This window comes from Mizuhopecten yessoensis, unplaced genomic scaffold (assembly GCF_002113885.1).
Source record: "Mizuhopecten yessoensis strain PY_sf001 unplaced genomic scaffold, ASM211388v2 scaffold4999.3, whole genome shotgun sequence".
Classification (NCBI taxonomy): domain Eukaryota; kingdom Metazoa; phylum Mollusca; class Bivalvia; order Pectinida; family Pectinidae; genus Mizuhopecten; species Mizuhopecten yessoensis.
This window is the reverse complement of record NW_018405829.1, coordinates 401,585-419,194: the sequence shown is the minus strand read 5'-3', so window position 1 is coordinate 419,194 and position 17,610 is coordinate 401,585. Positions and strand designations below refer to the sequence as shown.

At 34.3% G+C, this 17,610-nt stretch overlaps 1 protein-coding gene across 2 annotated transcripts in view; it reads left to right on the top strand.

Moving 5' to 3' along the window:
* Positions 1 to 15,548, top strand: part of LOC110450124 — a 107,904-nt gene extending 92,356 nt beyond the window's left edge. For both annotated transcript variants that reach the window (XM_021497397.1, XM_021497396.1), the window contains 7 exons: positions 2,204 to 2,328; positions 3,393 to 3,781; positions 4,732 to 4,785; positions 5,816 to 5,954; positions 6,697 to 6,812; positions 8,969 to 9,062; positions 10,449 to 15,548. In XM_021497397.1, the coding sequence (XP_021353072.1) occupies positions 2,204 to 2,328; positions 3,393 to 3,781; positions 4,732 to 4,785; positions 5,816 to 5,954; positions 6,697 to 6,812; positions 8,969 to 9,062; positions 10,449 to 10,678 (1,147 nt within the window). In that variant the 3' untranslated portion in view covers positions 10,679 to 15,548. The remainder of the gene's footprint in view (positions 1 to 2,203; positions 2,329 to 3,392; positions 3,782 to 4,731; positions 4,786 to 5,815; positions 5,955 to 6,696; positions 6,813 to 8,968; positions 9,063 to 10,448) is intronic.
* Positions 15,549 to 17,610: the final 2,062 nt, after the last annotated feature.

The window sequence follows — 17,610 nt, the reverse complement described above, 5'->3', positions numbered from 1 at the left end:
TGTCGTAGAGGAGAAATCAGGGTGAACATTTCTCATTCTTAGGTCAAGCTCATTGTATGAGAAAGAAGGATGTTCTAAGTGAAAAAGAGGAGAGATTATTGTAGACGTATTCCCTCCCCACGTCTTGCATACGGAAAATGAGTCAGGAACGTGTCATTTCTTTATATTTTTGTTCCCTGTACTCACGTTTCCCCTAACTTGTATGAACACTGCATGATACGGAATAAAAGCAACACGGTTTTGTAGATTATTATGTTGATCCTAGTTCTTGCTTACATGTACATGGCATTGCTGCCTGACGGTATATACTACTTATATGGGCATACATTTTAATGAGTATCTTGCTTGTTGTGGCACATCATGTCCAGGTAAGGGATGACTACTTGTGAAAACAGACATGTGGAACGTCTAGCTTCCGTTTGTAACCATTTTGGTCTGCCTAATGCTGATGTGTCCTATGGTATGCTCGCATAGTATCTTTGTATGAATTAATCGAAGAAGCGCAAATACGCGCACACATCTGTCCCAATTAATTTGGTTCTCCATTTTAAGATTTGAACGAAGTAGACGATCAGGTTTTGCGAATCTTACCTTAATTGGTTATCTCGTAAAGGCATCCCAAGAAAAACCAATGGAATTTAAAAATCTATAGATTTGAAACCGTTTTCCATAAACAACTAGTATCTCATTCTAATGTTAATTTCATCATAAAATATTTTTTGATGATATTTTGCCATTATTTTTTCTGGTCCCAGAAATAACTGACAGTCGACAAAAAGAATTGTTTTCAAATTCGATATTATAAGAGATGTGATTTTCTATGAGGCGAGCTCTGAATTTGACGTGTTCACAATCTAACAAAAAATGTGAAATCAAAATAATTGGGCCGGTTCGTAAAGTGCTATTGCTTTGATGGATGCCCCACGCCATGTCCTCGCCTAGAATGCCATACAAAGCTGACATTGGCAATATTCACAGTAGCATCTACTGTGATATGCTAATCTGTTCAGCAATTAGCTTATTAAGGAAATAGGCTAGTTGCTGAACAGGAATATATATTATTATTCCTCATCGATTTTACAGCGTATCTGATTGGTTTAAACACATCACATGACATGATTTTAAAATATCGAGTCTTCATTTTCCTTGTCGAGTATTCCTCTCGGAACCCCTCACATTTTACCAGACGATTTGTCTCTCTTTGTGAGACTCTCTAACGCCCGATGTGTTCCGGACGACACCATAAACATCGAAAATGGCTGCGAACGAGAGATTCCCTCCCCCTCTCCGAACAGCTCAGCTGAAGATCTTGAAGGGCTATTATTGTTGTTTAATTTGATGTAAAATCACAACACTGACGGTGATAGGTATTTTGAGTATATATATGCTACCAGACCTAATGAAATAAGGGCGAACAGGTCAGTCACAAGAGTGACCATACAGGGGCTCGTTACATTGCCTAATGTACACAGACTCCACAGATGGAGTTTCGAAATAATAAAACACTTATATCGCCCTGGTGTGAGGGAGACCTGAATAGTTGTTCCACCTCGATGAATCATGATTTATCTCGGGGAAACAACTCTTCAGGTCTACCCCACACCAGGGCAATAAGTGGATAAAGTCTTTTGATAAAGATAAAAATGCCCCCCCCCCCTTATCTATTAAATTAATGATTCAACAAACATGAAACTGGTACATGTTTCTTATTGAAATATTGATTTATGAGAAATAGTTGATCCTACTAATAATATCATATTTAATGAGAGTGTGGAACATTAATGTCTCGTCAACATTTGCTAGAAAATGATTTTTTTTATCCAGTGAGATATTCATCAATGAGGTCATTCATTCTTTATTACCTTAAACCTTGCGATTTATCAGTACAGTGCATATATATATGCATAGGTGAAGCCATGCTACACATTAACGTTGACTTGTGAAATGTTATAAAAGGGAGTTTGGACGTTTTCTTGTTTCATATCTTTAGGGAGAACTATTTTGCGGTATAGAAATGTTCGCGTTGACATTACCCATATTTTGTTGTTATGTTGTGTAACAAAGAACAATGAGGAGACTGTTACTGTAACTTTCCTCTCATGTTCAACCTAGCATCAGTGATACTCATTAATGTATGCCAACAAATCCTGAGGTAATACTTATTATCGTATCATCTCATTAACGCACACCATTGATGTTGCAGGTGGAGAAGAAAGGGCTACCAATTCTTTAAGAGCAAGTACATGCTCCTGACTGTCGTCGTGTTGTGTATAACGGACTGTGCTCTTGTACTAGGGGAGCTAACGCTTGATCTACATAAGGTCAAAGGTATGAATTATATTGGTATCCTAAAACGAAAAACATCCTTATATTTACACTAAGCCAAAGTCATGTATACAGGTATCTAAGAAGGAAAGCGACCCAGACAAATAACTAGGGGAGATAACTTTAAATCTACACAAGGTCAAAGGAGTGAATAGCTTAGGAATCCTACACAGACATTCATCGATAAAGTACCTCTTACGAGTTAACTCTAAATTTACACAATATTAAAGATATTATTTATAGAAAAAATATAAAAAAGAAAGAAAATACAACGATTTAACCGTTACCGACGAAATGAAATATCAATCTACATAGGTCATAAGATACTACAATGAAAGAGGTGAGATGCAATTGTTCAAACAAATATGATCAAAGGATGTTTTTCAAAATGTTATTTTATTAATTCACACTCATTTTATATGTGTAACCACTTCTGATGCTGACACCTACTGTAAAGAATAAATTCTACGGAAAAGTAAAGTTTTGCCGGTATACTGAGGTTTAATCTAAATTAGTATCAGGAGGTCATACCATCGTACTAGATAGCCGTTGAGGAAAATATAATACGATGACCTTCATCTCTCAGTTAAATTAATCCTTTTACTCATTTTGGTGAATCCGTATGAAATAAATTATAGACAAAATCCATTCAGAATTGCTAAATGTAGGGCAGCATTCAATTAAAAAGAGATACCTAAAAGCAACTGGCCTACTTATGGAGATGATATATAGCCCCACATAAAGAGGAACTCGACCACGTCCACCATTAAAAATGATTTATAGGACACGGGCTTCAGTGAGATTAGTTGAAGATGTGACGGAAATGACATATTTTTTAACAAACGTACATGTGCAATGACCATTTTGTACATATTGAGGCTGTCAAAAATAAAAATAAAACGTCATAAGTTTTGCCTTTTGATGCAAATTGTTATTATGTTCATTGTGACGTCACAATGGATGCAAATACCGATGTTACAATTAAAAATGTATGCTTTGGTATTATGGTATTGAAGAACAATACTTTTTATATGGATTTTAATCGTGGCTTTACGGTTTATTTTCAGTAACTCTTGAAGAGAATGAAAAATTAACCGAGAGCACGACTACGTTTTTAAAGAACATGAGGAGTCAGCATCAGCACTATTTGATTGGGAAGCAGTTTCCGGAAGTGTTTGATATGCTTATGGCAGCATCTATCCAGTGGAACATATCAGAGTATAATTTAGCTCACACTGAGGAGGAAAACCTCAATGTAAACAACATAACGAATCGTTACCGTAGGACTTTAACAAAGACGACGGAACACGCGGCACAGACTTCTGACAATCACTTTATAGTGGATGACGCTGCCGTCAATGAACATCACCATTCTAAAGGACAAAGCATACAGGAAGACATAGCACATGCATTTCATTTTGCTAGTATATCTATATTAGGGATTATATTATTAGAGGTTTGTACTTTTATTATTTTTCGTTTGTCATAAGTCCTTTAATCATGTCTCTTTCTAAATGTTTTTGTCTGTTTCTGGCAGTCAGTTAAACTGTATTTCAGCTTTTCAGTTTTGTTTTGTTCCTCTTTCTTAAATCGATTGCCTCAATTTCTGACAAGTTGGTGAAGGCGTTCATGGTATCCTTGTGCCCTTTGTTTAATACTCACGAGAAGATAAGAGTAAACCTCACGGTTAGCTGTTACAGTCAGGATTGCTATATACTATTTCATCATATTAAGGTCATTTATGCCTCTGTACTCATAACAACAAGAGCTCCAACAAAAAATGAGAATGTAAAAAGGCCAGCCAAAGAGTGACATTTGTAATTTTTTTACTGATAAAACCACCACGTTGCTTCTAACAAAAACGTGTATTTACTTGGAAAAACAAATAGTTTCAAAGTAGTTACAAATATACCAAGCATGGTAGCAACTACAATACTATAACCAATTACATGAGCTTGCTTAAGTGGGGTTGACAAAAAACGCAATGTCAAAATACTGGAAGCCTGGAAATTTGTGTACTGATTAAATATAAATGGGGATGAAAGTTGGCGGGTTCTACATATCGAATTGGATCTGCTGTTAACTGTCTAATGAGCCAAGGAACGCAACTCCTCAGATAACTTTGACCAATTAGGGGCCAGCATCTCGACTCACGTCATCAACAGTCAATCAGCGACGTTCCTTATATACAGAACATTTAAAGCTGTCTTGTGTCATAACATTGTGAATGTTGCTGACTTTATAATAAAACACAATATAATAAAAGTTTTGTTGTAATTTTAAGACTTGTTAATCTATTTGCTTTGCTGTTTTTTTTATATATCAATGTGACGTTCACTGTTATATGAGATATATTCGATGGAGAGTTGAATACGCATTTATTGCAATTGTTCTGCATCATTTCAGACCATACTCAAGGCACTATGTGCAGGTTGTATATTTTTTCATCGACGTCTCGAGGTAAGTGCAACAGATATCGTGATTTTTCTGAAAGCATATCTTTTGAACAATATAACAATTTTTAGAGGATATCATTAAACTGTTATTGTCCCTGATATCACTCTGTAAGCTGCCTCATCCCTCAACGTATTTTTTCCTGTAGTCGCGGTGATATTCACATTCCAATTGATCATTTTGAAACAATTGAAAATTTGTTATTGTAACTCCAACTTACATGAATTGCCTGAATAACATCATCTGTGAAATATGATATTTAATATATTAATTATCAAAGGGAAAAAATGCTACCGTTTGTTTAAGTTTAGAATGATTGGACTAAAATTATTTCTTCGTTTGATTGTATGTACCTATCTTCGACGTGATAAAGATAATTAACGATATTTTAAGTTCAAGATACAGTTAAACCTTTACATGGATGTGGACGGAATTGGGGTGTTTAAAAACCACGTTCGTTTTGTTTTGTTTTATTCAAAAGATCCAACTGCTCGTACATACTGATTGTAAAGCTTCTCTATATAAACCGGTAGATATTTTAAAACTTAAAACTTTATCATAGCAGTGCAATAATACATTTGTAATATTTGATATGTAATTGGTAGTCAAGACTCCCTGCTATTGCTTGATGTTAAAGTAAGACATTCACAGTCCTGTGATTAGGAAATACACTGGTAATCGTACCACTTACTTGTGCGTGTAAAAACACATATAAACCGTAGTTAACATCGGCAAAGATATATTGAAGAAGTTGTGTCATTAGAACAGCTGTAAAGAGATTGTGTACATTTATTTGTGCAACATTATAATGATATTCGACATCTTGTGTCTTGAAGTTCAATGACACTATGCTCAACCAATTAATCGAAATGGATGACTAAGGAGTTTAGTTACATGCAAAGAATATTCATGTAAATATTCATTTTAAACTTTCCTTGGTAAAAAGGAGAGGAAAACAAATTTAACATGCACGTGAACCTCTGTTATGCTTTGTTGCCTTACAAACAAAGAATATAAATACACTTGTCGTTTGCAGGTATTCGATGCGTTCATTGTGATTACGTCCTTTATTGTTGACACCTGTCTGATGGTGTACCTTCCAATGTATGATACCAGGGACTTTGTTTTCATACTGGCCTTTCTGCTCCCTTGGAGGGTCATCCGGGTAGTCAACAGTAAGTCTTTGTCTACTACAGCGTTCTACGACGTCTATAATAAGTGCGTTATGCCTTCCATAGTAAATTTACGTATCTGGTGTCTTTTGTAGTGTTGTCCGTCTTCTGTACTAAGTGATGTAATTCTTCTATCTATTCTGTGTTCGACAGTAAGTGTGTTATGCCTTCTGCGAAAAGTGGTCTGTGCCTTCTGAAGTAAGTATCTTAGTTATGTCTTCAGATGTACAATAAATTACCCGTACACTTGCAACTGATGTTTCTAGCTTGCACTGATAAAGGTTATGAAATGAAATGATGCAAAGTTATGGAGAAACTTAACCTGTGAGTGACAGAGTACAAATGTATCGCTACTAAACACTTTGTTAAACTGGCACAGAAGTACGAAGTGTGCAGGTACTGATTTGATTCCTATGCAAATCCGTTTTGGCAGATAAAGTGAACCCAAACCAAAAGGAAGGACATCTTGAGGTAAGGACAATACAGGAGGCGATATCAGGTCTCCCAGAACGGTTAGATATTTCATTCAGGGCATCCGGCAAATCCAGGAAAGGACTGTTGGTCACAAAGGACCAAATATATGGTTGACAGTGTTAGACGACCCTCTTTGATGGTCTTGCGTCCACGTTGTTACATTGTATGCTGTATGCTGTCATTGCTACTTGTACCATGACGTTCGCAAAATTCCATAAGAGATTTTGTTTATGTTTGGTTAAACACTGAGTTAGTACTCTTTGATCGACAGGTCTGGTTGTGGCTGTGAAGGACCATGAACACTTCCGGTTAAAGCTTGTCTATAGTCGTAAGAAGAAGATCCAGCATAATCTCAGGGAGGCGGAAGTCAGAATGCAAATATTTAAGGTAAGTGGTTTTCTTAGCCTAACTTAGCCTAATGCGTTAGTAATTAAAAGTTTCCGTTTTCATCCTTTCTAAAGGTATTACTAGTGTATACAATTAGCGTGATGTACATACATATACATGTTTATAAAATTCCTTACGAACGAGGAAGTAATTTAGAGCAAATAGATTCTTAACAAACAGTCTAAAACACTTTAATCTTGTTTGAAAGACACTTCAAACGGATGATACAAAGCAGTTTTAATAGTGATGTTATATTCGGTGACGTCATCAAATGAATCGGTAAAGCTATGTAACAACAATATATAATATAAGAAATATCTAATTCACTAATTGCAACATTTGGGAATCATTTCGCTTTTAGCATTTGGGTTCACCCAAGAGGGGAACGTTTGCTTTCTGTCCTCTGACCGAGACACACTAAAGTCTTTAACATTTGTTCTTACTTCTCTCTACGTTACCTTCATATTGATTTGGGTGGTGGTAAGGACGGGCATTTAAATGGCATCATCATCAAATGTCCTCAAATGATCATAGATATTACGAGAATGCAAAACACCAAACAATCTAATTCAAAACGTCTGCACCGTTCCTTTCAAAGTTTGGCCTGTGTAATCATCATGCTTATTGCTACAATCATAGCTTACATTACATCACATTAAGGGAGGGTGATATTTGTTCTGACCTTGAAATTAAAGCTTTTGTTTTTCATATTTGACCTCGCTGTCTTTTACGTAAGGCTTCAGACTCCACAACTCCGTTGCTAACTCATTGAAGCTTAATTAACGTAATTTCATGGTGTTTGCGTTCTTAGTTAACTGTAAGAGGAAGAGAGCCAATGTTGTCATGAATTCTAGGGAGTTAAACTGCGGATTACTTATATTTCGCGCAAGCTTAATTTTGCGGATTTACCTTCTTTAACGTTTCTCTCTGTGTGTCGTACTTTATTTATAAATAATTGTATGTGTGATATTTTGATTTGATACTGATGCTTACTGCGAATTTGTACAAGATCACTTAAAGTCAAAATAGATGATTTACGCATTTTTCTCCACTATCAACTATTTTAGTTAGTTTTAGTTAGTTGTAATTTGGTTTAGTGATGTCATATGGTTATAATAGAAAACCAGTCTGGTTGTGAGTACAATATTGTACGTTGCAATAATGTCCCAGTAAGTCAAATGTTTGAATAAAACATTTATCAAATAACATTATGGACAATCCTTTCAAATTCTATAAAATAAATAAATAATATAGACAAAAACATCGTCATATTCAAAACGAGGTTTAAAGGTATATATATACTTTCAATAGTCTTTATTTAGTCAAGAAAATATCAATTAATGATGCTGATGGACAGATTTGAAAGACAGAGTTTAAAATATCTGTTCTTTTAACCCTGAATGCAGATACCGGAAACCCTGGTTGCTGCTGTTTGTAAATGTTTCCTGTCGACAGCTGATATTCTCATCGTTATGAATTATGCTCTAGGATCACATACAGAAAACAAACAGCTCCAACATGTTGATAGATTGGTTAAAAAACACAGTGATTGCTGCATGTCTAATGCGTCTGTGTAAACAATTACTACGGGGCTGAAGTGCAGGTTATACTACTTCTCTTTATTCTGTTTTTGACACATCCGTTTGTACATGGCTAAGTTTCTCGGCACAACGTGCAGGGGTACAAAGTACAGTATATTGATATTTACAAAGATTTTTTTTTTTTTCATCTTTAGATAATCTTTTTAAATACCTCAAGAAAATAATTTCTGAATTTCTATCTGTTTGAAAAGATATTGGATGTTTAGTTAAGATTTTGTTAAGTAAATATGGATTTGAATAGCTTGGCCCTTATATGTATAAACTGGAGATTAGATGAAGACTTTAGAAATAAAAATAAAAAAACATAAAAAAGGATGTATATTTGGTCGTACGATGGATAATGTTTTCACAATACCGGTTTAATTTCGGATTATCAATATGCGTTTAGTGCAATATTAAACCTGCTTAAACAACAGATCCAGTGAATCCTCTTCAGTCTTTCAAACGCTTAGATTTTGCCTTTGTTTTTGTTTTGATTTCATTAAGACCAGAACCTGTTTGAAGATTAACACCATCTTTATTTAATTTTTTAAATCCCTTTGTTTTATATTGCAGTATCAATGCAACGCGTTAAAGCGTCTGTGCCTAGCAGAAGGTCTAGACGAATGGAAGATCGATCATTGTCTCAAGGCAGAGCAAAAATATCAACGTAAGTAAAATCAAAAAACAATATAAATGTAATTAATATAAAACAACATTTCTTTACTATTATTCAGTTTTCCCTTCTTTCATTTCACGATTATTATATTTTACAACCCCATAGGACTGTTTATTCTGTGTAAAATTGTATGAATATATTTGATTGAATTGTTTTTTATTCTTCTTTAACTGTCTTAACTGCCTTGTCTTTAATCGTATCATTTCCTTGGCACAAGGACGTGGTATGTTATGCTGCAGTGCTTTACATGCATAGTTCAAGTCTTTGTATCTTTTCTGTGAGCTATGTCTGTAACTTTTAGTCGTGCATATTTCATTTCGCGATTGCGAAGACAATGTGTTAATAAATATAGCAATTAATTAGGAAATTAATACTCGTGAAAGATTAAATAAATCACAACTTGAATTAACTTGGAAATTACTCTCCTGTGAAAATACATCGAGAAAACAGAAGATTATAAAATCATTCACATTTGATAGATAGGTGAACTAGGAAAGATAACTCTGATAAATAGCAGATCTTCCAATATCAGGGCAGTTATAAAATAATAGGCATGCTGCTTTTTATTGGACGATCGTAAGAGGTGAATGATATTTGACCACATTTCGGAATGGGCGGTTTGCTTCTGTGTAATATTGTTGAGGATACAAAAGCGATCATACTTGATCTACTCTTCTATTTACAGATAGTTTTTCTTTTTCTCTCTCCGATAAACCTATTTTCGCAATAATGTGCCTGCTAGGATTATATGACATGCTTACTTATTTAGGTTTTGACATTTCAGTAAGATATCGCTATAAATGGTCAATAAGTGGCCAGTAATATCTGGGGTCATCGTGTCTATTTGACTCCAACTGTCTTAGGGACTGACAACACATCTAAACATAATTACATAGGTACCCTTATTGAAAAACACAACGAGTGTTTAATTAGTTATTCATAGAAGCAGTGCAAAAACGCATAATCATTCTTAATTTAAACAAGCTAAGCAATTTAAAAAAAGCTGTGGATGCAAACGCAAATATAGATATTACATATATCTCCTTAATGAATAAGTTCTGAATTCAACATGATTTGTTCTACGTGCTCCTACACCAAAATACTACTATTTTAGTAATCCATCAAATATATATATACCAGAGCAAATATCATATGTGATAGTAGAGTAATACATGTACTAGTATTCGTGGTTGTTTTTGGTTTTTATTACCAGAACATCTTATAACAGTGATCGGGCAACAAAACAAAATACAAACAGATACTGTATCCAACATGTTCACATTGATATCGCCAACTTGTGTTGAATATACATATTCTTCTTTTCCAATGGAAAAACCTCGATAATACAATATAGCATATCCATTTACCATGTTGCAGCCACGATCGGCAAGAAAAAGTGTAAAGTTAAAATCGACAGTTCGACACTTTCTCTGATCACGGAATTAGACGAAGGTTGTTCATCTACCCGATCGTCTCCCAGGCATTCTCTGCCCTCCTTGGATTTCCCTGGACTGCGGTTCCTCAATGGACACTCCAAACACAACGAAACCAACGGGAGTATCGAAGAGAATGGCAACGACCTAGATCAGCAGCACCAAAACGCTTAGCGTAGCGGAGAGCAACACCTAGCGATAACGTTAGGTGGAACTATATCTTGGCAACGCTTTAAAAAGACGTCATCCAACAACTCTTAATTTGCTGTTACCTAGCAACACTTTATTGTTACCTGGCAACATATCTTATTAGCAATCCTGTCATATTATTGTACGTTTCTAGCAGCATCACTTATTGTATATAGATTCAGTGCATAGCATTCAGAGAAAGCGACAGTAATATGTGTTACGCAATGAAAAACCAACACCTAACCACCGGCAGATCAAAATAGCTGTTGACTGATGATAGATCATTGTTAGAACATGGAGTTTTCGGGGACTTTTTATAATATTTCATGATATATCAAAATAAATCATATTCATAGAATAACAAAGGGGTCGAAATACAGATTTTTAGTTTGTATGGAGTTAAGTTTATTCATTGTTTATATCAGAAATACTAATGTTATTGTTACCACGTTTAAATTAGTGCGTAGAGTATACCTGTTGGGCGGCGTGCCTTTTGTTTTACTGTGTACGTCCTGTCTGGTCCGTGCTCCTGCTGATATCAGCAAACATAGTACATCGGTCTTCAAACTCTTCTAACATGGAATGCATTAGTCAACATAATGCCTTTTTGGTTTATTTTGTAAATCAATTCATGTAAAAAAGGACGAGTACATTTCTGTTCATAGTGTAACTTATTTAAATGGAAATATACTATTCTAATTATTTGATGACTACAAATTTGTTTGATTATGTTGTAATATATAATTAAATCCAATGTGTATTATTCAGCATATCTACTGAGATGAGCTAATGCGTATTTGAAATTTTTATTGTATTTAGTAAATGCAATCGAGGTCTTTCAAAATTTGTAATATAAGAAAAGATATTTCAATTGTCTTAATATTTCTTAAAGTCTTTTCTTCATGTACAATATCAGTAATTAAATGTTGTATGTCATGACTGCGCTGTATCAGATATACCATGTATTTAGCTGGGAGCCATATGCACCTTCAGTCAACAAGCGATGCAAACAGTTGTCAGTATCAGTAATCGTGTTTAAATACTTCGCTCTGATTGTTGTTTTCCCAAAGATAAAAATCTACAATATCACACAGTTTTATTATCAAACTATTTTTTGATTACCTGTTGGATAATGCGTTTGACATTTTAATATGCAAGGTGAACTCCCTTCTTAATGTATTATATGCATATATTGTAATGTTTCATTTGTAAATATCCTTTGCTGTCTCTGTAATATACGCGCACCACCATGTATACATTGTCACACGAGAGGAGAGTGATAATGGAGGGAGGAAGAGGAGTACGAGAAGAAAGAGGAAGAGACGAGTGAGTATCATATACGCTAAACAATACATAAGCATCATGTTCGGAAATTCGTGTAGGGGAAAGATTAATTTTGTTCGCCAAAAATAGGGCATGATTCCAAATAAAAGCAAGATAGTTTTTTCCTTTTTACGACTGCAATGCTGAAAAACGAAACAATAAACTTAATTAAGAGTCGTATATTACAAGCGAAACAAATGGTATGCATTTGTTTTCGGTACGCTCTCTAGAACGTTTGCCAACTGATACAAAAAGCTGCGTTCATTCTCAGTGACGAGAAGTGAAGTATGGTTTTGCTAATACGAGTTTGGTAATTCATTTTTGAGCCGGATTATCCATGGCAGTAATCGACCACGGTTATCTTAATATAGCTGTTGAATATGTTAATACATCAGGAATTTAGGTGAAAGTAACATAATATTCAAATCATTCGAATAACTGTTGGTAAAAAATTGATTATAAATTAACGCTATGATTTCAGTGTGACGTCATGCTTGGCGCAACACTATGTGATGCACAATTGATGACATTATTTGTCAAGTGTTCATCCATTATAAGTGATTTGTTCTTTATAAAAGACAACTTATAGTCTTAACTCGTGTGATGTACAGTTACAAATCATTCAGTAGTGTTTGCACTTGTGAAAATATTCCGTAGTCAACGTCATTGATAGTTGAAATATAACAATTCACGTAGAAAGAGAATATCCTAATGCCAACAGTATTTTAAGTTATACAATAGGGTCTCGTGCTTAACTACTTATAACATGGCTGGATGTAGGAAGAATGCTTAGGATAGCAATGAACGGAAAACGAGAAAATGTTCGCCAGCTTAATATAATCTGACTGAAAAATGGTGCAACTGGAATGTGTAATGGCTGAATAGTGGTACAAACGGATTAAGGAATGTTTAATAGTGGTACATTCCTACTTGTGATGGCTGGAAAGTGAAACAAACAAATTCGTGTATGCTGGATAGTGGTACAACCAGTTAAGTGATAGCTGGATTAACGAGGGTTGACATTGTATTCCTGGTGTGATATGTGAGATTTATTCAAGGCATGTACATAGCTTTTATTGTGTGTTATGTAGTTTCGTACTTTGGTAAATATGTCGGTCTGGTGTCCGAACGAGACTCTTCCCTTGAATGCTGAGTCGTACAACTCACAGCCAAGGTTAGATAAATCTCGGAACAACTGCATTTATCGTCCTTTGGAACATCGCGCGTCTGATCCTGTATACAGTATATTATTAGTCTTGTATTGCAAAAAGTTGTAAGAAAAAAACAATGCTTTGTTGAAAAAGAACATTTTAGACATTCCGCAGTTCAGATTTTGTTTTTAGTCACCATTGGCTAATGATAATTTAGGATTTAGATCTGGCTCAAACAATCAGCAAGTTTCCTTTATGGAATTAAAAAACGTTACCTGAGAATCGTTACAACAAGCGTTCATTAATTCCCTTACTTGAGGTTATTTTCTCGGTGTTGAAAAAAGATGAATTTTAGTTTTAAACTGTTTAAGATTCATTGTTTCATTGTACCGAAGAAGAAGATGTACGACAGAGATGTTCAGCTAGTATTCTTCTCAAATTAGTGAATGATAGAACACCTCGATTTTTGTCAAAATTAGAGAAATTCGACGTAAAGCTATAGTATTTCATTAAGGGTACAATATTCAAAGATATGCTTTAATACAATACAAACAAAGTTAAAATGTCCAGGTTTTCATTTTGTCAATGACAGTGACGTTAGAGTAAATATATGAAAACGTCCCATTAAAAAAATACATATCGAACAGACATGAACATGGAGAAAAAGGAAAAAAATCTAGTCTGAACTGCTACCTGATAAATACAGCGGGAAATATGCAGAATTTATAGTTGGTGTAACATTAATACTACTTATTTTTGAAAATCACTTTTTCAAAGCACATGTCCAAAATGAAGTACAGGATCGGGCGAGTTGTTCCGAATGGCATCATCATATATAGAGTGACAAGGATGTTGTTTCACGTCTGTGTCGGTAGACAGAGAATCAGATTAACAATCAAATGCAATTCAAAATAATATTGAACTGGAAAGAAGATTTGCTTAAAAATCTTTATTGAGAACTGTTTTGGCTGAGAATAACCAGCGTTTTCTGAACATTTATCTGTTTTATATCCTAAATCTAAAATGATATATCCCATAAAACATTCTTCATATTATTCACTAAAAAAGAATGCTATCCTACAGACTATGTTCAGCCTACTGAAAGGACATACAATGTGTTGTTCAGGTAGTTGACCGAGGATAATCCTGAAGGAAGATGGCTGAACAAGTGTTTGACGAGACTCAATTATGTGTTTGGTATCTCTCTACCATGACAGACGTGAACACACTTCCTCCCTAACAACTACTTGTAAATAGAATTGGAGATATTTAGATATATTGGTACTCGGTGTAAGACTTGTTAACATTGGTGAATGAAGCAAATTGACTGTGATTAGAAACTTTTAAACATAGATATTAATTTTCCAGCAATAACTGTATTTTACATACAGTAGTTATAAGTACCTACTTTATTTCATTTTTGGTGTTTTTTGTTCCATTCATGGAGTTTTTACGATACTAACCTCTTAATTTGACTGTTGTCTTTGTTGTAAAAATGTATGTTGATACGTCACAGTGGTGTAATTATTAAAAGTTTGGGGATTTCTATTAACAATTTAACGGCGGCATAACATGTCTCTTGAAACGATACACATGTAAAATAAACCTTACTTATAATGGTACAGATATGGAATCAGGACTGAAGTAAATAAAAAAATAATTTTGGCATGCAAATAAAATTTATAATACAAATTGTTTCATTCATTTTTTTCTAATTCCAGATATGTTTTAGGTTGACATTTATGATAGCAAAACATGCACAATTGCATGCGAAATATTTCCCATCAATAAGCAAGGTATATATATTTTTTAAATATAATGGTTTAAGTTAGAGATAATTCAGATTGAAATGAAGAAATGCTGACTGTTCATAAAGATCTGATTTTGAATTGATTTCAAAGACCAATACTTTATAAATATATGTATCATACATGTATCTCTAACGTTCTATGAATTATAGGAATACACTATAATTTTATGTCACTTCAACCGCTTCGATTTCAATTGAAATCCCTTAACAGTTTGTAAATAATACTGTTATGAAATATACTGCACGTACGTAGGTATTCTAGTCAATTAACACAGGACTACAACTCAAGTCTGACTTTAAACAGACACGAACTTACCTGTTGACTGTTGTAAGTATCTTACTTATTATAAAACAGGTGTATGGATACAAGTTAATGATGTTTTAGTACTGATTTCTTGAACGCATGGATGTTTTAACTAAAGGTGTTAGTATTTTTGGGTGTCGTTCGTATTCTGTGTCGTTAGCATCCGTCCTTCCATCCGTTCAGACCCCCAACAAAAATATGTCGGGTCAGAAAGGTTCAGTGTTACTCAGAAATTATATATCAGCATATTTCAGTAAAAAAACTGTGCCCCAATGGAACACATAGTGTTGGTCCTGGAGGAATATACAAACACTCCGTTATTTCGATAATTTACCTCCTTCTGTGTATTTCCAATCGTGTTACCAACCTAAAATAAATTAATTATAAAAAAGTTGATGAAACGTGTTAATAAATAGAAAAGGAGAAAAACAGCTTTCGGGAGATTGGGTTTGATACTGACGCGTCGTATGAGGTGATGCCATTTAGTATTTCGATGTGTTAAATTATATCATAACCCCCCTTAAATGGAACTGTAAAAGTGTTGGAGGACTGTGATAGAAGTGTCGAATTGAAACTTGTGGAAGGCTAGTGATGCAATTTTTCAGCAAATTATCAAAGCCTGGGTATATATTCTATATAGTGAAGCAGTTCAAGCGTAGGTGTTGTGCGCGAAGATATTCTTACACTGATAAGTAAGTGTTCACAGTAAGAAAGCATCGTAACGGTTTCATGAATATAAGAATAAAATATTGTTATATACTACTTTGCCTTTTTCTAACTGATGTAATTTTTCATTCAAAATTGGTTGCGGATTCGTAGAGTATTGTGTTAATACAATGTAGAATATTTCTTACCTTTGTTTAAGACCGAATTTTAACAATCTAGGTGTTATTGCCAAATAAACTGGATTTGTTATGTCAAAATGCATAAACTTTCTCGAGATTCTTCTTCTATAACGGTAGGTTATACATGCAGGTTATAAAAGACTAAAACAAACGAATTTTAAGGGCTTTATTGATGGACGATTTGCACTACCAAATGATTCCACTTTTATGCCTGAAAGGTTAAAAAGGCTGTCTTACTCATGAATAAGATTAAGAAAAACCCCTTTTAAATCAAATGCGAACCATTTCTTAATCCAATTAGGTTATGAGGTAGGAAATTACAGAAGTTTCGTACATAAGAACTGTTAGTTAAGAGCCTCACACTATATGGGGTATGGGACACCATTTCCTTGATATACACGACTCACATGAACGGACCTTTTGCAATTTAATTGCAAAAAGTATTAATATTGTAAGTTGTAAAATATTGCTAATCAATTAAAATACCATGACCTCTGTTGTTCTCTGTTTAATTATTTCAATTATGGAAGTGTTTGTAAATCAAATTTAATCTTAAGGTGTTATAATGGATACATCTGTATAAGTTTAGCAGTAGTGCTGTAAACGTGCCTATTTAAGTGGTGATAATATTTTGAGAGATATTCGGGACAACTCGAAAACAATCATGATTACATCTTGACATAAATTGTCATATTTCAGTAACTTACTGTAAGCCAAGCTTTTATAGGTATATTTTTATGTTCACAGAAACCTTAGATTACACCTCCTATTCAATCTTGCACTTTAATGTTCGCAGTAATTCACACTGGGGGAATACCGACTCTGGTAGTATGTACAAGGTGCCATTTCTCAGTATATACGTATACGTCTATGATTTTGTTTCTTACAACTCCTTTGATAACCAATTCGAATTAAAAGTCCTGTTCATACTGATTATGTCAGTTATGAAATATATATATGTATTACGTGAATATGTTGATTAACTTTTGCGGTTCAATCTCATTAAGACTATTAGTATTTCGCTTTTATAAAATATTGCGGTAAATCAGAAGGCTAGCGCGAAATATACGTGTTTGTAAATATTCGTAAAATACTTTGTATGTTCGCAAAAACCACGAATTTAAGCTTACAGCAAAAAATATCCTAAAGAGTACACCTGCACAGACATCGAGATATGACGATCTCACATGCTATGTTCGTAATTAGCATAACAGGAAGGGTCTGTCTCCATTAGCAACAATAAATAAACAGATACGGAGAACTGATGGGAAGACCACGTCGTTTGATGGAAATATAGCGATATAAACCTAGACAGACACCTAGCAGTGTTGTACGATAGGGTTAAACTTATTGTAGATTCCCGGATAAGAATAACAACACGAAATAAAAGGAGACAAAGAATTCAAGCTAAACGTGAAGTAGCCGTACGCCACGTATGTCTGTGTGACAATAGAGGATCTTTTCTATGTGTTATTACTGAAACC